Genomic DNA, 24,533 nt, shown 5'->3' with positions numbered 1-24,533 from the left:
GTTTAAAATGATCAGTTCAAATGGGCGATCAAATGTATGAGTGTTGTGGAAGTAAAATACCATTCAATTTCTGACAAATTCAATGTAAAATCGAAAATTGAACAGTTTGCGAGGCTTTTGAACGTTTACATGAAAACCCTTAATGTTAAACTGAAAAAAAATTACTGAAATTATTGTAAATAGAATTCAATCTTCCATAACCCAGTATAAGGTGAAGGGAATATGGTTACAAATTAAGTACATATTTTATTTACTCTTAATAAAAATTTCAAATTTAAATGAAAAATGTTAATTTTAGAGCATATTTTTGATAGCCCCGTTTATTACTAAACTTGATAGTAATTTTTTATTGTTTGAACAAAACCAACAACAAAAAACAGTTAACCCCCAGTAAGAACTTATTGCGGTAAATGTAATACTGAAAATAAGTGGCTGATGTTACCAAAATTTAAAAAGTTTTTACTGGAGGCATTTTTATAATTTGAAAAATAATATATTTTATTTACATACTTTAAAATTCAAATAAATATATTTTGTGTAAAAATTTTCTTTTTATATCAAATCATTCCACATTCGGTGTAACATTATAAGAACATGCAACAATTCGTAAGCATTCAAATAAAAACTATATGTTCACACCATAAAATTAAAAAGAATGACATTAAAATCAATTCAGATATCACTCTTAAAAATGTATAAGGGAAAAAAGCTAATAATCTGTATATGAAATAAAATAAGTAATTAAAAATACATGCAATATGCAACAAACATCATTGAATATTCAAAATATCTTAACTAATGTTTTTTTATAGACATACATACGTTGCAATTACTACATATAAACTTTGCAGATATTTACAATGAATTTCACAAATCATTTTTTTTATTTTTCTTTATTTCAAAGTTTCATTACTACTTTTCACATTATATACCGTGAAAAACACACCTTAAGGTGTGTTAAACATATTTATTCATTAATTAATTAATTTAAATTATATGTATGCGTTTAAAGTAATACCCATTTTACTGCTATAAATATATAAAAATTACCGGCATAAATAGGTCTCTTAAGATTTTTAGTTGAGTCCATTTGTAAAATATCCACAAAATTTTTATTTGGCATCTAGTATAAACTTTTTTAAAAAACAACAATTCTAAAAAACAATCTAAAAGAACATTCAGTCGAATATTTGCCATCAAATTACTTAGTAATGTTATATTCCCATTTTATATTACACTGTTCAAAAAAATCTTACTCGCCAAGAGAATTAATGCAGGTCGTAGGTCTTTTCGAATACTTTATCACACCTTTTTTATATAATTTTATTAGTAAAACAATATACAATCCCAGTAGGATTTTGAGTTAACTTAAAACTAACTTATGGTTAACCTCAAATGAGTCAGAGGTGACTCAAAAGCTAACCATTTTGCTTATAAAATACTATTCAGTTTTTCAATGTGATGACATAGGAACGAGTCAGTACTCACTCACTATACATCAGTTTCAGTTAACCAGAAGTTACCTCAAGATGAGTTAGCTTCTAGTGCATAAATAAAAGATCAGCTGTGAGTTACCTGTGCAATTTTCTTATATTTTTATACTATTTTTAACAAATTGTTAGTGATTATAAATGCGTTCAATATGCAGCAACATTTCCTTCCTATGTACACCATTATCTATGTCTTATATTCCTGAAAATGTTAATTTAATAATAATAAATTCATTTTTCATTGCTGAAACAAATTTTCATTTTCATAATTTCATTTTTTTCAATACAAATTCTTTGACAAATTTGATACGAGTTTCTATTTTATTTTTTATTTAAAATTTTATTGAAATGTTTGTTCATTTCCTCGATCATTTTTGAGTTACTTTGAAGCTAGTCATAAGAAGTTATCAAAAAGTTAACTTGATTTTTAGTTAACTCACAAAATCCTACAGGGATACAACTTTATTAAAAAAATATAATATTTATTTATAATCTTTTGTGAGAAGAACCCAAAGTAGTAAAAAATTATTCTCTCTTGAAATACTTACTAGACTTTACAAGCTTTTTTATAAAAAATTTGAAGTATTAAATTCCACTAATAAATCCGAAGGAAGATTTTAAAAAAGTATTCATGGTCGAATAAACGGACTATTTTGAGTACATGATGATGACGTAGATTTCCATTAAATTTTAAATCACTATCTTTGCACCATGAAGCCAATCGATCAAAATCAGAATGTATATTTATCATTTAAAGTATATTTATCAATTTAAAGTTTACAATTTCAGAAAATTTTCAAAGCATCGGCATATAGCAAATATTTTGAATGTTTTGATTTTAACTATAACTGAAGTTATTGACTACTTAATTTTGTCTCTTTCCCTGAGTGCAGCCAGGATGTCGACGGGCATCCAGATTAAAGTTTATAGTATCTGTCTCCATAACATATAAGGCTGTGTTTTCTTTGCTCTTTTATGGATTTTAAACTTAGAACCATAAATTACCTTAACTAAACTAAATATTGAAATAGGCACATATTTACAAAAATTCGTATTACTGCCAAAAACGGAACAAACAAATACTAATGAGACTACCAGTTTTATACCAAAGTGACAACGCTGATCCTAGGTTAAATCGAAAATGTAAGTCGTTTATAACAGATTTACTACACAAATATTTATAAATTTAGAAAACAGTGTTATGAAGTACCCATCTTGTACCCTACTACCTGCACTTGGCATCTTATCTAGTAATTGTAGTAAAGTACAGTGTTACTATGAAATCAAAATAATATTGGGAAATATCTAATGCTATGCTCCGACGCCAAGATGAATTACTAAATTCCCGCTCTTAATTATTATTGCAATTTATTCTGCGTTTACGAAACATTCGTAATTCGATGTTACAATTCACAGCAATGTTGTTCTTTCAATGATTGTTCTGTTATTTGTTGGAATACATGTGTTGGTTTTTAATCAAGTCTTTCAAAACTTCATTAACATATGAAATATATGTTTCTTATTGTATTTTATTTGCTTCAATAGTTCGTAATTCGTAATGCAATTCAAATTGATTCATGTACAAATGAGGTAATTCGCACTTGAGATTTTGTATGGCGAATTAAGTAATTCGTTTTGTAATTGGCGGTTAAATTGCGAACAAGAGCGTGAATCACGAATAATTGTGTCATCAGGACATAGCATAAGGCAAGTAGTTTGTAGTCAAAATACATAAGCTACTAGCACATACATACATATAACATACATAAGTTATTTGTGGCAAATAGTTGTATAAAAAATATTTTATAAAAATTTATTTATCTCTTGTCTGCTTAATTGTCTTGTATATGTAGTAAGTATATATATTTTTTAATTGTTATTATTTCATTTAGTTTATTAATATTTTTTTGTTAATGTTTTTTTAATTTATGTACGTATATACATACATATTAAAATATATATAAATGGATATGTAATTTTTAAAATTTTAATATTTAATTGAATTAAAATTAAGTATTAGGTAGTTTTTTTTAATAAGTTGAATTTATTTTAATTGAGTTGAATTTAAATTATTATGTATGTATGTTGATAGTTGTTGTAGTAGTAGTAGTAGAAGTGGTAGTAAGTGGTATATGCAAGTAAGTAATATAAGAATAGATATAGAAATATGAGCACCTTAAAACCATCATATGTCCAACTGCCTAATTTTAAGATACACGTTTGTACGTCATAGGGAAAATATTCAACATCAATTGAACATGATGATTTATAAACGGCAGGTGGTTGCCATATAACCAATCCATTACTATGGACTGTTGCTTTAGTCATTAGAGTGACTTCATAATGCCCGTCAGCACTGTAAATATGACAAAACCGCCTCAATTAAAAAATATTTCTTTGATACATTCAATTTGATAAAGTTTTTTCTCTGTAAAATATCCAAAACAAAAGAGAAAACAAAAACTTAACTAAATTAGCAATTAAAATAAAATCACAATTTATTAAATATGCAATTTATTGCGTTTTTTTCCTTAATTTTAAAATTAAAAGATAGTGGGTTAGATAAATGTGTGTCACTACACATATAAAATATTAATGCAAATAATTTGATTTAAATCAAACACGTTGCTACATCGCATCTGACGTTTGAAAATACGTTGACAAGTTTGGGTTTTTGCAATAATGTTTTTGATTTTTTCTCATACATAAGTACATACATATGTATGTATGTTATAACAACACTTCGTTGGAAAATATAAGTGTTGTTAAAAATTTCTCCGATGTGTTATAGGCCAACTGAAAAATGTTATGCAAAAATATATAAAGGTCGCTCCCATAAGTATAATCACAATCCAAAATGACTCCTAAAACATAAGTAAATGATAATAAAGAATAAGTAAATAAGTAATGTCTTTTTTACAGTTTTTCTGATAACTCAAATATTATCCGATCAATGTTGACTTTTTGTAAATTTATATATTGATAATTTTACAATTGTATATCAAAATAAAAAAAAATTATTTTGCAATAATAAGTTTTCTCCTACTAATCTTATACATAATTTGTTAAAAATGCATTTAAGAAATAAATAGTGAAATGACATAAAACATTTTTGTATTATGACAGTAATTAACTTAATGAGCGTTTTGGTAACATAAGATGATTTGTTTAAAATATTAAGCAGTAAAATATTATATATATCTAGCATCATATTAATACGCCCTTTACTATTTCCAATTAAGAAAAATAACTTAATATACATACATACATACATATTTATGTTTTGACATAGTCAATGTTAATTATGTAATTAATTTACATTGTTCCCGTTTGTACATACAGATACATTGTTACATTGCTGCAATTCACTTTCACTTAATATGTTTATCTTTTACATCATATCTTTGTCCTTCATACCAACGTAAAATAAAGAGCAAATAGAGCTAAATTGTTTTGAATGCACGTAAGTACATTATAGCCACATAAAAGTTTCCTCGGATTTTCTTAAGCATTTGAGAGACTTTTCGTTCGATTTTGACATTACCTTAAGCAAGCTTATGCACATTATAGTTGGGCCTTTAATACTTTCTTAGACCTTTTGCAATTTCCGACTAAAATCTAGTTTTTAATACTGTATTCTAACTTAACTTTAGCACATGATTATGTTTTACTAATCTATAAAGAACTTCTAATTTTTTAACATTTTCTTAATATTTAGTCAAATCAAATGGCACAATTTTAGAGAGGGTCAAAGTTGGACATTTTGGTAGTACATGGTTTTTAAAATGAGTGCAACTTTTCATCTATTGGTCCTAGCAAAAATTGTTTAGAGAACTTTGTATAGCTCTTTCTTAAATTTTTCAAAAAAAGATTGTTTATATTTTTTTAAATTTAAAAAAAAATAATATTTTGTTTAACTGAATGTATTATCTTTCAATGTTCAGGAACTCACTTTCCTGTACGTAATTCCTAAGAATTATCCGATCAGTGTTCGTGAGGAATGTTATATTCGGATATTTAGATATAACTTCGACGAATGCCTGTCAATGGCAAAGAAAGTGCTTCAGAGTTTCACTGTCCCCTCCACATGCTCTGTATTATCCTGGATCCGCACGTCAAATTTTGTATAGCTGTGTCCACTCAAAATACGTAGCATCATACTAACCTCAGACTTGCTCATTTTGAGGAGATTTCTCGTTTTGCTCTCTGGTTCTACCCACCGTTTCATTATTCTAAGAGGCCTTTCCAACACCTATATTTTTATTTGTCTTCGTTGCGTCGAATGGTTTTGCGTAAGTTATGTTAACTACCTCGAGCGCCCTTCCCTTTAAAGCTAATACATTCGCCTTTCGTTGCCAACTACTCCCGAGTGGCCTGTTAGCAATATGATGTCAATTTTACCGGGAGAGTATTCAGTTAAAGCTTTCTTACAATCCAATACGGACTTAGATTTAACTTTATCACCTGATATCGCTCTAATTACCTTCTGACTGTCGGTAAATATGTTAAGCCCTGTTGGCACTTTTTTATTCTAATCCAATTTACGAATTCAGTCATTGCTCGGACTTCTGCCTGGAAGCTTGTGTTGTGAAAATAGAACCCAGGCCCACTTTGTCCCCCAATTTAGAGCCACCCGTGTAGCTACCGATTACTACAGGTATTTGCAGTTGATCCAGCTACGGAGCACCCGATCAACATAAAACTGGTCTAAGAAATTAATAAGGGTATCAGTGTTATTGAAGGCTCCTTCGATTTCAATGCATACTCCACAGTGTATTCAGTTTGCTATCGAAGGATTCAGCTATGTAATGGACAACTTCGTTTAAAGCGGTTTCCACCGAAATATTAAAATGCTGCTTTTACTTGAGGTCCATTCGTTCCAATGTTTTAAGTAGGAAGGACGTAAGGCTTATCAGGCTTATCGGTCGATAGGACGTTTTCCTAGTTTGCATCCTGCCATTTAATTGGGGTATATGTCAATTTCAAGCATGCAGTAAAAATCTGTGACAGATGTACGGAAAACAGTCCCGCATACATCTACAAAAGTTCCTGGAAATGCCATCCGTCCCTGCAGCTTTATAGGGTGCAAAGTTCTTGATTGTCTCCTTAACCATGCCTAACTAAGTAATAACTATTTCCGTGTTAGCATCCCGTTCCTCTAGATCGGTTCATCTATGGTACACTATATACTATGTAGGAAAGAGAGTCGATTATTTATTGTTTCCTCCATATACACCTGCGCGTGACATTGATCATAGATTCCTGGACACGATTTTTGGATAGACATTTTTTATCTTCGATACGTCATTTACGATATCTACCTGTTCACAGAAAAGTTTCCAGTTTCGCGACATGTTCTCGGTGTTGTATGTATGCTTATTATAGTCATCAGAGCGTTGATGGAGCGCTCTGATGGAGGTTTATTTGGATAACGTCAATCATGGTCATCTATTAAACTGTCCTTCCGCGGGTTGGCGATCACCTGCTCGCTCTTTGAATTCGACTCCTCCGGTAGCCTGAAGTAGCTATTGATTTCATGGCGGTGTCCTTATCAAGTCTTGGAATAGCAGTCTTTTTGATTAGCACCTTTCAGATTTTGGAAGAACGTTACCAGTACTGGCTAATGATGCTTTGGGTCCGTCTTAGGTATTTTAGTGTCCTTGTCGGGGCCTGTTGTGGCAGCCCTTTCAATTGGCGCCTTCTTAACCTTGGAAACTGAGCTGCACTTTTTTCTAGCGAGTTAGTGGTAATCTCTTCGTTGTTAGTAACTTTCTGAAAGGGACTTTATATGGGTGGTAGGTACAATTATGGACCGATCATCATGTAATTTGTTAAGAAGATTTCTGTTCTTATAAATCTTTATTATGATAAATTTCATTGCCGTATTTTTAAGCCAGTAATGAGTATTCAAGTAATTTTCTCAAGGAGACTCAAACTGTAAATGGGTAAGAACATCACCTGTGGGATGAACCAAATGTAATGTTACGGTGCCCAAATTAGAATAAAATTTTCTAAAACATTTTTTGATATCATAACACATAACACAGTTTTGCGGTATTCCACTACTTGCAATAAAGAGACAGATCACTGAAAACTGCCTCTTTATTGCTCGCGACAAATGGTCGCGTGAACACACGTGCTCAATATGTAGAGCGCTGTGGCCACAAATGGATCCACACAGGTCTAAATATCTTCTTTATCTCCAAAGACAGCAGCTAAGTAGGCTGATATCGGTTATCACTGGCCACTGTAAATTTGGTAACCATGCTAGACGCATTGGTCTCCCGTTCAACGATTACTGTAGGAGTTGTCAAAACGAGGATGAAGAAGAGACTATTACTCATCTTCTCTGCGAATGTCCTGCTTTGGCGGAGACCCGATTTCGGACGCTTGGATCGGCCTATTTTGGTGATATATCCGAATTGTCAAATACTCAATTAGAACGTCTTCTAGAGTTCATAAATATGTCAAAATGGGTGTGAACCTATTACTCACGCTATTCATCCATGTCCGCCATGCTTGGCAAAATGATTTCTGGGTACATAAAACGAATTTTTGCAAAATCCTATGTGTATAAGCTGTAAGCCGGTGGCCACTTGTACGGGGGCTATGTGAACATGTTTACCATTATTGCCTATTTGCAATACCAAACAGTGCTTATCAATAATGTATATTTGAGCAAAATTTCAGCTCTCTAGCTTCTATAGTTTAGACCCAATCGTGTGTACAACAGACAGACGGAAATGGCAAGATCGTTTTAGAATTTAATAAGGATACAGAATTTACATCTATACTTTTATGGGTCTTTGACTGATATTTCGTTGTAGAATTTTAATATTAAAAATATATTTTTTTAAATTCTATGTAGTTAATATTCACAATGTATGTATGTATACCAGATTAAGATTTATACTCATTAAGGCGAATTGATATAACCCCGTGTCTATATTACACAAATATTTATCACAGCACTTGACAAAACGTCGGCAGAAAAATTGTCAGTTTTTTGTTTATGTTAATGCATAGGAGCAACAAAATGCTGATTTTATGACAACAACTCACAGATAATTTTACTGAAATAGTGCTATATTTTACAGAAACAATTGAAATTAAATTCAAATTTTGTAAATAAACACTAATTTCACTAAAACTTATGTTAAAAATCAATTTTAATTGCACAAAAACAAAATTCTCTACAAATTTTGCAATACAATGACGTTTGTTATCAAGACATAACGGCGCTATAACGCCAATAAATGCTATCTATACCTGCTAATTTTTTTATCGCCATAACAATTTGACGTTTAGCATAATAAATATTTGTCTAATATAGACATGGGGTAATGACACTAGTATAAATAACACAGTGTTAATATATGCATGTATGTATGTACGTACATATGTGTTGCTCATATTTTCCCAATAAAGAAAATTATAAAAAATATTATATTTTACTGATGTTTTTTTTAATCCGTTTTTATATTTGGAATACTTATTCTGAAAACTGTTTGAATGAATGATCTGTGTGCGAATTAATGTGTGACCTGTCCGTTAAAAAGAATATATTTTGGATGGGCAATTGATGTTTATTATTCGTTTTGTTTAAACAAAAATTAGCAATTTAAATATTTTTTGTGCCTCCGGTAAGTTAGTAAGTAATAAATGTTCTAGAAACCAAAAACACTGATAAAGGAGCGCTCCACAGGCCCGATAGAGACATATGTGTATTGCTTCGGGTTTGATGTAAGATACATCCTCCATTCATACTAGCTAACTAGAATGAAAGGAGGATTTATCTAATATACATTTTTTTATAATAAATATGTATATTAATTGATTCATGCAAATATTCTAATTGTTCAGAATCTGTAGAAAAATGTCTGTCCTTTTTTAACAAAATATGTATGTAGTATTGTATTGTAGTATATATATTTCCATACATTTCGGTAAACTGACTTATCCTAATCAGATATATACGAAAACCGATTACTCAAAACGTCAGTTTTATAACTATAACTATTGTTATAACCCAGCAAAAAAAATTGAAGTTGTTAAAGAAGAAGGGATATTTTCATGATTTCTTTTGTACGTATTCTATTTAATGCGTTTTAAATACATGCCTAAATTCTAATAAGTTTGTCATCAGTGAAGGCATGAAAAATGCACCCAAATTCACTCATGTAACTCCACTATAGGAATTGTAATATTTTACTATAATTTGGTATTCTCTTAGGAGATTTAACGAAAACGTGCATTTCATACAATAAATATTAACAAGTAAGAGTGTTATATTCGGCTATGCCGAATCTTATATACCCACCATCAAATCACTGTCATATAAATAAACTTTGATATTTTGAATATTTTATTATTATGTATCGATATTAATGAGAACATCATTGTAATATTTGAAAGAGGTCCATTAATGGGGGTTTAACTATTGACAGTGCTCTTTCGAATTAAATATGTTAATTTATATAGGGAGTAGGGTTATATATACACATATGGACCAATTCTCAAAAAAGTCGGTAGGAAGATTTCAGTTTATTTATTTCAAATTTCATAGATCTACTTGTATTTTTTAGCCAGTAGTGAGCATTAAAGTCATTATACGGGACATTATACGGGTTTAAGGTTAATTATGGACCGATCCTCATAAAATATGGTAGAGAGATTTTAGCTAAAAATTAGTTTATGTCGAATTGCATCGAATTTCATTTACGCCAGTAATGAGCGTTTAAGTTATTTTCTGATGGGGACCTTAAATGAAAGGTAGAGTCAATTATGGACCGATCCCCACAAAATTTTGTAGAGAGATGTTAGCTCATACAAAACTATATCGAATTTCATCGCCTTATTCGCTTTTTTAGGCCAGTAATGAGCATTAAAGTAATTTTCTGTTAGGGACCTTATATGCGGGATAGGGTTATTTAAGGCCCGATCCACATAAAGGTTTTGGCTCCTAAGATACTTATTTCTGTCAAATTTCTTCGCTATACTCGTATTTTTACGCCAATAATAAGCGTTAAAGACATTTTCAGAAGGGGACCTTATATGGGCGGATAGGGGCAATTATGGACCGATCCACATAAAATTTGGTGGAGAGAAGTCATATAAAACTTACTTCTGTGAAATTTCATCGCTATACTCGTATTTTTATGCCAGTAATGAGCGTTAAAGTAATTTTATGGAGGGGACCTTATATGGGGGGTAGGATCAATTACGGACCGATACACATATAGTTTGGTGGAGAGATATTGGCTTGCATGAAACTTACGTGTGTCAAATTTCATCGCTATATTCGTATGTTTAAGCCAGTAATCAGCATTATAGTCATTTTCCAAAGAGGACCTTATATGGGGGGTAGGGCCAATTATGGACCGATCCACATAAAATTTGGTAAAGAGATTTTGGCTCATATACAACATACTTCTGTAAAATTTCATCGCTATATTCGTATTTTTAAACCAGTAATGAGCGTTAAAGTAATTTTATGGATGGGACCTTATATGGGGAGTAGGGGCAATTATGGACCGTTCCACATGAAATTTTGTGGAGAGATTTTTACTCGTATGAAACTTACTCATGTCAAATTTCATCGCTATACTCGTCTTTTTACGCCAATAATGAGCGTTAAAGTCATTTTCTGAAGGGGATCTTATATGGGGGGTAGGGCCAATTATGGACCGATCCACATAATATTTGGTAGAGAGATTTTGGCTCATATAAAACTTACTTCTGTGAAATTTCATCGCTATATTCGTATTTTTAAGCCAGTAATGAGCGTTAAAGTAATTTTATGGAGGGGACATTATATGGGGGGTAGGGGCAATTATGGACCGATCCACATGAAATTTAGTGGAGAGATTTTTACTCGTATGAAACTTACTTATGTCAAATTTCATCGCTATACTCGTATTTTTACGCCAATAATGAGCGTTAAAGTAATTTTCTGAAGGGAACCTTATATGGGGGGTAGGGCCAATTATGAACCGATCCACATAAAATTTGGTAGAGAGATTTTGGCTCATATAAAACTTACTTGTGTCAAATTTCATCGCTATACTCGTATTTTTACGCCAATAATGACCGTTAATGTCATTTTCTGAAGGGGACCTTATATGGGGGGTAGGGTCAATTATGGACCGATCCACATATAGTTTGGTGGAGAGATATTGGCTTGCAAGAAACCCATGTTTAGCAAATTTCGACGCTATATTCGTATGTTTAAGCCAGTAATCAGAATTATAGTAATTTTCAAAAGGGGACCTTATATGGGGGGTAGGGCCAATTGTGGTTCTACGTCCGACATAATTCAGAATTTTATTTCGGAGGTCAAAAAACTGACTTATGCTAAATTTTGTGCCATTTGCTTCATAAACAACGAATTTGTGAATGTTTGAAGCTTTTTACACAATATTCCGGGGGTACATTTGTATGGGGGCTATGTGAAATCGTTGACCGATTTTGCCCATTTTCAATACCAAACATTTCTGATCAATAAAAAATATTTTGGGAAAATTTCATCTCTCTTTTTTTTGTGGACGCTATCGTGCCAACAACAGACAGACGGACAGACGGACATAGCTAGATCGTCATAGAATCTTACGAGGTCCCAGAATATATATACTTTATGGGGTCTGTGAACAATATTTCGATGTGTTACACACGGAATGACAAAATCAATATACCCCCCATCTTTTTTGATGGTGGGTATAAAAATGACATTAATTTTTTTATTAGATTTTTGTTTTTGTAGGTACCTACCTACCTAGTAATATTAAGTCCATTTTAACATTATTAAGAGAAGGAAAAAACAAGACTGCTTAACGGATTTTAAAACACAATGGGTATTTTTCCTCTGCATGAATTTAAATACAATAAAAATCAGTTAGTTATGTTTTATCTTATTTTATTTTTATCAATATCACGCAAAAAAATATTTAAATATTGATAATTAAATCGAAATACCATTATTAATGCATTTTTAAATAAATATAGTGCACCAATGAAAATTCGCTTGAGAATCATTGAATATTCATTGGTTATAAGAACTCATTTAAATGACGAACTATTTTTCCAAATACGAACACATGCATGCCAATGACACGCTAATGTTAAAATCATGCATGTTTCTCCTAAATATGAACCAGTTCATTATCAGTTCAACCCATGCATTTACTACTTTTTTGCGCGTCTTTTTTTGCTGGGAAATAGCATTGCACAGTGGGGCAGAATGGAAATTTTTTGGAAATAAATCTGGCATTTCTAAACGGCTGATCCGATCGTGAGCGTAGCCAAGGAGTGAGCGTAGCCAAGGAGTATTCGAGTTTAAGTTTTGAAGATGAACCCTGCAGATGCCCCAGGGACGGCGCTGTGGCGGCCGTAGGGTACCTACGACATGTAAAATTTTTAAACTCGTGCCATTTTTTATATATTGTATTGTGAAAGCGCTCGACGAGATCTTGAAAAAACATGCTTGGACATACTACTTATCTCTTATAATATCCGAGTTATAGGCATTTAAAAATTTAGTGATACAAAATTTACCATACCTTGGTCCGCCTTTTTTTGAATACCGGGCGTAATTTTGGACCAAATGCACTCAATTTTTTCTTGTTAGTTAGACAACAAATTTTCAGATCAATATTATTTACAGATCCAAAAATATACGTTTTTTAATTTAAAAATTCAAAAAAATTTAGATTTTTGCCGTTTTTTTTTGCAAAAAATGTGTCTTAAAAATAAAATTTTCTTTAACAACATATAACAATTTTATAGTTTTCTAAAAGGTATCTTTACGCAGAACGCTTTGGCGTAAAAAACTTGTCCTATTTTTTGAAAATGTTGCCACTGCGTCCTTCCGAATATGACCTATTTTTTATCAAAACTTCAACTTTGGGCGACATGTTCTAAAATCCCAAAGCTGGGATCAGAAAAATGAAAGCAGTTTTGGAAACCTCAATATGTTTTCTATTTACTCCAAAAGTATTTTCCCAGCCCTGAAAGAAATGTGGACCCTATCGGCAAAAATTTAAAAAATCCCATTTTTGGGATTTTCATTCCTATTTTTGGGAATTGCGGGATGCCCTTTGACCTTTTCATTTTTTTTGCATTTTCTTATTTGAAATGACAAATTTAACAAGCGTTGAAAATTTCATTGAGTTTTGTTCATAAATAAAGATTTTGTCATATATTACATATTTGTTTAATTTCTAAAACTATGATTTATATAAAAATTTTAATAGGGTCGCAGATAGCTACAACAATTTAGTCCATATTTATCCCTTAATATCATTTTTTAGTTAGATATGGAAATTCTCGACCCTTTACAAAATTTCAAGCCAATATCTCAATTACATTCAAAAATATGTTCATTTAAACCTGTGTCCTTTAATTTCATCTTTTTCATATTCTAGTATTAAGTATGACAGAACATACATTTGATTTGAATAAAATATTTGGAAAATTTTTAAAAATTATTTAGTTAATTATTTTATTAAAGACTATTTTAAGTACCATATTTAATAAATCTAAAATGAAGATTACATTAAAGTTAATGATGTGGAAGATTGTATTGATATATCATCTTTGCTCGAAAACACAGCATCAAGAATTGTGTCAGACTTTTCAGAAGACCAACTAAGGAAAATTCATAACTGTGATGTTGTCTTAATATGTAAGTGGGGATGTGACGGTTTATCAGCACTTCCAGAATACAAACAAGCTTGTGGAAGTCGGACATTAGCAGACTACAAAAGTGTATTTATGTCATCATTAGTGCCATTACGAATTCGTTCATATTCCCTTAATCCATCATCGTCAAGCATCGGAAATTCATTTGAAGATATATGGATCAATACAACTCCGGGTTCAAAAAATTTTTGTAGACCCATTGGATTTGAATATATAAAGGAGTCAAAGAAAACAACAAAAGATTTAGTGGAATATTTAAAAGATGAAATAAATGCACTGGAGCCCATTTGCATAAAAATAAAGGAATTCTCTATTAACGTATCATATCAGCTAAACTTAACAATGATTGATGGAAAGGTCAGCAATGCCATAACAGAAACTTCTTCCTTCAATATGTAATGAGAAAAAGTCGCAATTCTCAAATATAAACAAAAGTAGAAGTATTAATGAAGAAGTCCTGTCTTTCGGAATTTCACCACTTCATGCCAGAATACGATTTTTGGATTACTTTTTACACATAGCATACGACCTCAAATATAGAAGTGTGCCAGAGAATCTTACTAAATCAACAAAAAATAATGAAGAATTGAAAGAACTGAGAGCTGCGGAAAAAAGCAGAATCCAAGAAGAATTTAAAGTTCAGATTGGATTAAACATCGACAAACCACTTCCAAGTTGCGGTAGTACAAATGGTAATACGGCGAGAAGGTTTTTTCGTGATTTTGAAATTACTTCAAAAATAACTGGAATCGACAAGGAGTTGCTTCGAAGAGTTAACACTATTTTAATGGCACTGAATAGTAAACATAAAATTAATGGAAATCGATTTGGGGAATATATATCTGAAATTTCTAAATTACTTGTATCTCTGTACCCATGGGGGGAACTAACACCAACAGTACACAAAGTATTGTGTCATGTTCAAATAATAATTGAATCGAATATTCTTCCACTTGGAGAGTTAACAGAAGAAGCCCAGGAAGCGAGGTTTTAAGCGAGATTTTAAGCATGCTCAACTATTCAGTTCAAGAAAATGCTCCAGGCAATCACAGAATGAAGATATTTTTAATATTTTACTTCTATCTTTTGATCCTGTTCTTTCAATTATGCGAAAAAAATGGATTTGTTATGAAACTCTATCATTTCAAAACAAGGAAGATTTAAAGTACTTATATTACCTTCTGGATATGTATACCGATATGACAGATTATTTTATAGAAAATAAGTAGTGTTAGGAATTAACTATATAAGTAGGTTGTAAGAATTAATTGTATTATGTTTAAGATAAACAGTTCAAATAAAAATAGCTATTATACTAACTGATGATATTGTATTAAATTGTGTTTTATGTTTCGGTGGGCGGGAAAGGTGGTTTGTGTGGGGTGATTTAGGTGTTGTTGTGCGTGGCTCATAATAAAATTATAATTTTTTTTATTGTATATACAATTTTATAGTCTTTAATAAAATAATTAACTAAATAATTTTTAAAAATTGTCCAAATATTTTATTCAACACCAAATGTATGTTCTGTCATACTTAATACTAGAATATGAAAAAGATGAAATTAAAGGACAAAGGTTTAAATGAACATATTTTTGAATGTAATTGAGATATTGGCTATGGACTAAATTGTTGTAGCTATCTGCGACCCTATTAAAATTTTTATATAAATCATAGTTTTAGAAATTAAACAAATATGTAATATATGACAAAATCTTTATTTATGAACAAAACTCAATGAAATTTTCAACGCTTGTTAAATTTGTCATTTCAAATAAGAAAATGCAAAAAAAAAATGAAAAGGTCAAAGGGCATCCCGCAATTCCCAAAAATAGGAATGAAAATCCCAAAAATGGGATTTTTTAAATTTTTGCCGATAGGGTCCACATTTCTTTCAGGGCTGGGAAAATACTTTTGGAGTAAATAGAAAACATATTGAGGTTTCCAAAACTGCTTTCATTTTTCTGATCACAGCTTTGGGATTTTAGAACATGTCGCCCAAAGTTGAAGTTTTGATAAAAAATAGGTCATATTCGGAAGGACGCAGTGGCAACATTTTCAAAAAATAGGACAAGTTTTTTACGCCAAAGCGTTCTGCGTAAAGATACCTTTTAGAAAACTATAAAATTGTTATATGTTCTTAAAGAAAATTTTATTTTATTAATAAAAGAGTTAAGACACATTTTTTGCAAAAAAAACGGCAAAAATCTAAATTTTTTTGAATTTATAAATTAAAAAACGTATATTTTTGGATCTGTAAATTTTTTGTATATTATTGGAAATTTTGTTGTCTAACTAACAAGAAAAAATTGAGTCTATTTGGTCCAAAACTACGCCCGGTATTCAAAAAAAGGCGGACCAAGGTATGGTAAATTTTGTATCACTAAATTTTTAAATGCCTATAACTCGGATATTATAAGAGATAAGTAGTATGTCCAAGCATGTTTTTTCAAGATCTCGCCGAGCGCTTTCACAAAATATAAAAATCTTTGTATTTGGGTGAAAAACAAAAAATGGCACGAGTTTAAAAATTTTACATGTCGTAGGTACCCTACGGCCGCCACAGCGCCGTCCCTGGGGCATCTGCAGGGTTCATCTTCAAAACTTAAACTCGAATACTTCTTGGCTACGCTCACGCCAAATTTTATCCCGATCGGATCAGCCGTTTGGAAATGCCAGATTTATTTCCAAAAAATTTCCATTCTGCCCCACTGTGCATTGGTTCATAGAACAAATTATTGGTAGTTTATTTGCAATTAACTTGTTTTTCTTCTTCTCCAGTTTTTATTTAAACAATGTTTTATTTGACCTAATTATCGCATTGTTTTAAACCTAAGTATACAAATTTGATTAAATTTTTAATAGAATCATTAATTTTTTAATTGTTTAAAAAAGCTCTTCCAGTCTACTTTTATATTTTATTTTTATATTTTTGGATATTTCTTTATTTATAATGCAAAGAATGCTTATAATTCTTAAATAGTCAATAATATTTTAGACATATGAATTTCAAGTTTCATGACTTTCATGAATATAAGTATTATTTTATTAAATATTTAATTAATTCAATTACTGAATTAGTTAATTTTCATTTTAGTTTAATTACTGACATACATACATACATTCATACATACATACATACATACATACATATACATACATACATACATACATACATACATACATACATACATACATACATACATACATACATACATACATACATACATACATACATACATACATACATACATACATACATACATACATACATACATACATACATACATACATACATACATACATACATACATACATACATACATACATACATACATACATACATACATACATACATACATACATACACATACATACATACATACCTACATACATACATACATACATACATACATACATACATACATACATACATACATACATACATACATACATACATACATACATACATACATACATACATACATACATACATACATACATACATACATCATTCTTATTGTAGGAAAGATAATGTTATGCAGAATGTAAAATAGATCTCAAGTGTTAAAAAATATATAAATCGCAATTTTGTATACTAGATAATATATGTAGATATTTTACCCATCCAAGAAAAAACTATTTTTAAGGGAAGGTCCAATCTGATGACCATATGTAATTATTATGCAGATGTTCTGAATGCATTTGTAATGTTTTGTTGTATGTATGTACATATTTTAATGCAAATAAATGGTACATGAACCGATTAAATTTTAAACAGTTACAATAGTGGAATTAATAATGAAGATGTGCAACGAATGAATTTCTTTACATAATGAGTGCTATTTATGAAAATGATATAATTACAGAATGCCTTTAAGTCATGTTTTTTTCTTTGTTTTTGCTATATATAACTTAGAATAAAATTGTATTGGATTTTATAACATTTTATTTTTAATTAATTTGACTTATTCGCGGGAAATGTTTTAATGTAAATTTTCTTATTATATAACATTCTTCGTATTATCTGTAAATGTTTAGAAATAATATGTAATTTTGTTTGTATGTATGTACAATTATATTAATAAACAGTATAAATCATATATAATAATATAAAATCTTGTAATGCATTATGTTCTTATTCTATGATTATAATGATAAGTAGATATTTTTTACCAAATGATAATCTTAAATGAAAATTTATATACATACATATGTAAAAATGAACATTCACTTCTCTTAAAAAAATACATAAATAAGAAATCGAAACTACTCGAAAGATTTGTCTTGCGCATTTAAATGAGTGTTTTTGTTTACAGTACACAGAAAAAGTTTTAACGTACATAAATACTGTTTTCATTGACTGAAGTTAAAAATATTTAAGAATAATTACGCAGGCCAAAGAAATGAAGGTTTGTGGAAACTTTTAAAACCAATTGGACTATTTTATTTTTTAAAACCGAATCTGATATCTGTTTTTTCTATAACGCACCATTTTCTTGCAAAATGACATTGAATATTTTGTTCATATATTACGGACATTTTATATAATAATAAAAATATATTTACGTTTAAGGGTTAGTTTAAATTTTTGCGGTATCATCATAAATACTATCAACCGAAATTTTTGCAGAATGCATTTTTATAATTTAATACTAAGTCTAGAGGCAGAGAAAGCCACTATTCGTAACATCTGAAAAATTACAGAATTTTATATTTGGGACTCAAGTATACAGTCAGAAGGACTAAAAGATGAAAATGTGGAAAATTGGTGGGTGATACGTATTTTTTATTTCCATATTCGGAATCAGCACACCAAATAATACTAGGATTAGTGAAAATTATTTAAAAAGTTTTTTATCCTTGGCCAACATTATTAAATAGTATGAATTTTTTCATATTTATTTTATTTAAACAACATTTAGATGCCTTTGAGATATATTTTTTAAATATTCCTTTATATTTTTCGAAAAGTTTTTTAAATTTTCATTTCAACTATTTATAAACTCTTAAATATTCTGAATGAAAAAGGTTTGGGTAAAAAAGTCATACTATTTATTAAAGAATTCATTCCATTTATGTACTATTTCTTCTGTGTAGTTAATGCTATTAAAGGTGGTATTATACGACATGTATTTTACATCTGTCATTTTTTAATCCATACATACGATTCATAATTTTTGCTATCACACCTGTCTGTGTTTTTCTGTATGACATAACCTATAAATGTAATCAAAGCTGCCTTTTTAATGTGTAAAAAATGTTAAAATTATAAAATTAAAAAATACTTTTGAATGTTTTTTCTTTATTCATTTTCTTTAATTTATTTTTTTCAAAAATTTTATTTCAAAGCAAAACAGCTGTTTTGTTTATGTTTGTCATACGAAAATAGAGCATGCTCTAATCGAAAAAATTACATATGTATTTCCACATGTACTTTACATATGCAATGTTTCATATGTATCAGACGATATGTACAACTTTTACAGATGGAAATTTTGACAGTACATATGTAAAATACATGTCGTCTAATACCACCTTAAATAGTTTTCTTTAGTGTTAATAAATTATATGAATGAATGAATGAATGAATGAATGAATGAATGAATGTATGTAGGATGAACACTATTTACATGTACATATGAGTCTATATATGGATTTATGTACGTATATGAATTGTGTTTTTAGATGAGTGACATGTAATGCAGGGGTGTATAAATAAAGCGTATGTTGTTGCACGGCCCTACAAAAATAATTGGAGTACATGATCCATTTAAGTAATTCCGAAATTCCGGCACATTCTTTTCGGATTAACAAAATATTCACTCCTAAAAACAAAATATTTTTGTCCAACTTTTAAACCTTGAACATATATGGGCGGTAAATCGGGATCAATAATAAAATTTGGTAGAGAGATTTTAGCTTGTAAGAAACTTAGGGTCAATTATGGACCGTTTCTTATAAATTTTAGTAGACAGATTTGTGCTCATAAGAAACTTACTGTCTAATGTCTAATTTCAGCGCTATACTTGGCAGTAGTGATCGTTAAAGCCATTTTCGAAGGGGGACCTTATATGGGGAGTAGAGTCAATTGTGGACTGATCCTCATAAAATTTGGTAGAGATTTTAAATCATAAGGAACTTGCTTATCGCTATACTCTTATTATAAGGCAGTAATGTATGTAGGTTAAAGTAATTTTCTGAAGGGAAGCTTATATGGGATATAGGGTAAATTATGGACCGATCCTCATAAAATTCGGTAGATAGATTTTTGACAGTGAGAAACTTACTTATATCGAATATTTATAGATAAATATGTATTTATAGATATGTATGTACATTGTATACATCAGAGAAGCTCAATATGGCCGTGTCATAGCACGCGTGATAGGGTAAGAAAATTCTGCTGACGCTAAGTTGATACACATACACTATAGGTTTAATTCTTCTTCTTTTTATAATGAGCAATATCAGTTGGTTTGCTCTCAACTTGAAAAACAAACTCAAATCAGTTGCTGATCAGCACTTGTCAAAGCAAGGTCTGTGCGCGACGTTTTTAAAATACACACAGAAATACAACAACAAAATTTTGAGAAAGCCGAATTAATGTAGGAAAACATGAGAGAACAGTTGATAGTTTTTTATATATAGACGTTGCTATACGCTGGTTGTCAAAATCCATAATAAATATTTGACAGTTAGCATATACTTTATAGTTTGTAGTCATTTTATTAGTATACTTTTATTTTGAATTGAATTCTGTTCTCTGCTGCTTTACCAACACAAATAAAACTATAGTAATCTATGGTAGTATGTGTTTGAGCACCACTGGTATACATACATAGGTGTTTAAATTGTTGGTGCGACTATAGAAAGGTTAATGAGCAAGCAATATTTTCAAGACGAATTTACATAACAGCTTGATTACAATTGGAACCACATTTTGTATGAAGAGCAAAATATCGTCTTGTGGTTAGCGATCAGTGTTGCCATAACGGCATTAAAAGTGCAATTCTAGCACTTTTTTTTCGTCCGCTGCAGTTATTTTTTAGAAAAAAGTGCTAGATGTTTTTAGCACTTTTTCGTCTTTTGCTAGAAATTTTTAGTATTAAAAGTGCATTTTTGGCATTTTTTCTTCTATTTTGCACTTTTTATAATTAAAGAACTTTAAAGTTTAATTTCTCTAGAGAACTGCAAAAATTTGTTGCATATGTTTATTGTAATTTATAATTTACACTGTAAATTAAATTAAGAAATAAATCGCTTAAACGTCAGAAGTTTAATATGGCTACGAAAAGAGAGAACGGTTATACCATTAATTTTTCTACTATGGTTGTAAGTATATAAGTAATTTATTTTTACAAATTTTGGTTTTTTAGAATCAGTATTTTTTTTTTCAAATTTAATATACATATAATTTTTAACAACATTTTCATAGATTCAATAAGAAATTTTTTGTATTATTATTGCAAAAATACAATTAATAATATATGCCAACGATGAAAAAACTTTTTATATAATTTTCACTAATCCCAGTGTTATTTGATGTGCTGATTCCGAATAAGGAAATTAAAAAGTTGTATCACCCACCAATTTTCCACATTTTCATCTTTTAGTCCTTCTGACTGTATACTTGAGTTCCAAAATTATGTAATTTTACAGAAGTTGCGAATAGTGGCCGTTTCTGCCTCCAGACTTATACTTAAAGTTATAGAAATGCATTCTGGAAAAATTTAGAGCGATAGGATCACGTTAACTGGTGGCACCACGGCACTGAAGGGGAAGTAAATGTATCCTTTTGGATTTTAACAGCAAATAATGGAAATATACATTCAATTCTCGTTCCAATAAGATATAAAACCCTCGGCAAAAATTGTAAAAGTTATTAAAAATTCCTCCGATCAAAACACTTAAATGAGAAATATTTTAAAAAATTAACAAATTTTGGAAAATGTTCTAGTAAACTATGTCATTACGTTAAATGTGTTCGTATTAACTTAGATATGAGTTTTTATTCTCATTAGATAGCGTAAACCGTATTTGGGGTATAGTCATAAATGGGAAACCCTTCAGACGGCACATTCAAAAAACTAATTTCCAACTTTTACCAATTTTGTTAAGCAAATTTCAAAATTTAAAGAAAATCTCCATGTGAATTATGGACAATAAAGAGTGGAATAGAACAGTAAACAATCAGTTCTATATCTCTCACATATTAACGGTACCTGCGACTTGAATTTTAATGATTTCGGAGAACTAAACTTTTTGTTAAATTTTTTGAAAAACAAGCTTTATTTTTTATTGCTATCCACTTTATATAAAGGAAACATACAAAAAACAAGTAAGAGATTACAGTCGGGCGTGATCGACCATATGATACCCTACACCAGTTATGAATATTAAATGTGATTTATTTTTCATAATTCATTGTTCCGATACATTTAAGCAATTTATGGATGAAAAACTAATTTTCTGAAAGAGGCTTTATATGGGGACTAGGGGCAAATATGGACCAAGCCCGATAAAATTTTGGACATTCAAGTAATTTTCGTAGGAGCTAGGGTCAAATGATGCCCGATTTTTATGAAATTTGGCAAGGTCATCAAGACTTGTATAAAACTTAGTTGTGCCGCTTTTTATCGATATACAGGTATATTTAACATAATTATAAGCTCAGAAGCCCTTTTCGGGGGGTTCTGTTGTATGGGGGCTAGGTGAAATAATGGACCGATTTTAACCATTTTCAATAGGCTTCGTCCTTAGGTCAATTATCTTGAAAATTGCGACCTGTACTTTGCGCACAAGGTTTACATGGACAGCCAGCCAGACGGACGGACATAGCTAAACTTCACAAAAGATTGCTTATAGTGTTTTCAATAAAATATAAAAATTTTAGAATGGGACAATGAGGGAATCTCAAATAAATCAACTTTTAGTGAAATAATCCACATCATTTCCATACAAATTTCAAAAATTTTAATTTTTTGTTCATAAATAATTAATTTTTGTTTCAAAATTTTAAATTTATTTTTGTGTTCATCAACAAATAAAACTTTAAATTTTTAAATATCTTGAATATTATGAAACTACAAGAAATAGGCTTTAATTGGGAACTAAAACGATTAAAATCGGATAAACAGTTTAGTAAATATACGATGTTACATTTAATGCTTGTTGAAAAAAATCCAAAAAAAAAAATGAACTTTAAACATCGATAAAATCTGGACCGTAACGAATTTGAAAATTTTGGAGAACTTTAAATTCCGTATTTACAAGAAGAATGTGTGTACCGAATTTCATCGAAATCGGAGAAGGTCATATTCTAAATCCTACTTTTTTGTCCGAAATTGTTTGAAATTACCCCTAATTGATTTTGTAAAGGGATATTTTATAGGCAAGGTCAAATCATGGATCAATTCGAAATAGTCTTTTGCATTTTTCATATAAAAAATCTCGTTGAATTATGTAAAAAATTGCGACCTGTACATTATACCTGGACAGCCAGCCGCACAGACGGGTAGACATGGCTTAATGGACTTGATTTGAATTTAGCACTTTTTTCAACGAATTTGCACTTTTTTGACCGTCGTTTTGCACTTTATTCTGAGGGAGTTCTGGCAACACTGTTAGCGATTCTATTGTAATTTTATTGCGCTCTCTGTCGATCCTCTCATTGTTCTCTTATTTTTATGTTGTAGCGTTACCATATATTCAAAATATTTTACTAAAAATCTTGCGAAATTGCAAAAACATGATTGTTACAATGCGCATTTTTCGCCATGTATTATTATTAATGGAAGGTTTCGGTTGGTTGTGGTCTATTAGTCGCTTAATTTTAATTCGTCGCTCGCTCTTTTTGTGTGGTTTGTCTACAGCGGTTCCAATTGTAATCAGGCTGTAAGTTGGAGTATCTTAAGCATCTACTTTTTTATTTAACTATCATGTATGGCTGTTAAAGGTTGTAATTTTAATATTTATATTTTAAAAAATTTTCATTAAAACTGTAAAAAATTTCGTGGTATTTAAAAATTTCATAACCCATTTACTCAACACCAAAATCTAGTACTTATAATATTTCGAGCAAATGTTGTTTATTTTTACTAGATACAAAACAAAATTCATTTCGTTAGTAGATTATAGGGTGATCGACTCGGGTTTTCAACCTGTTATACCAGTGTCAGTTTTTTCTAAATGTCGATTTTTCGAATTTCGAATAACCCGGAATTTTTACTTTTTAAAAACCGATTTCGAATACTTTTATTTGCTTTGTATTCAAAGATTACTCTTTTGAATTAACAATTTTTATTTGTAAAATTTATTGGAATAACTGTTTGATAAAATTTTACC

General features: G+C 30.1%; 1 protein-coding gene across 6 annotated transcripts in view; it reads right to left on the bottom strand.

Moving 5' to 3' along the window:
* The window catches only part of LOC119616157 (acetylcholine receptor subunit alpha-like), a 154,539-nt gene that overhangs the window by 52,741 nt on the left and 77,265 nt on the right, over positions 1 to 24,533 (bottom strand). The window contains exon 4 of one of the 6 annotated variants that reach the window (XM_037972424.1): positions 3,666 to 3,846. The exons of the other annotated variants lie outside the window; for them this stretch is intronic. Coding sequence (XP_037828352.1) covers positions 3,666 to 3,846 — 181 coding nt within the window. The remainder of the gene's footprint in view (positions 1 to 3,665; positions 3,847 to 24,533) is intronic. 6 annotated transcript variants of the gene reach the window in all.

Source organism: Lucilia sericata, unplaced genomic scaffold (genome assembly GCF_015586225.1).
Source record: "Lucilia sericata isolate MDLA Ls3-8-SP2 unplaced genomic scaffold, ASM1558622v1 Contig000060F_arrow, whole genome shotgun sequence".
In the NCBI taxonomy this organism is placed as follows: domain Eukaryota; kingdom Metazoa; phylum Arthropoda; class Insecta; order Diptera; family Calliphoridae; genus Lucilia; species Lucilia sericata.
Note: the sequence above shows the minus strand (reverse complement) of the source record. Positions and strands in the feature narration are given on the sequence as shown.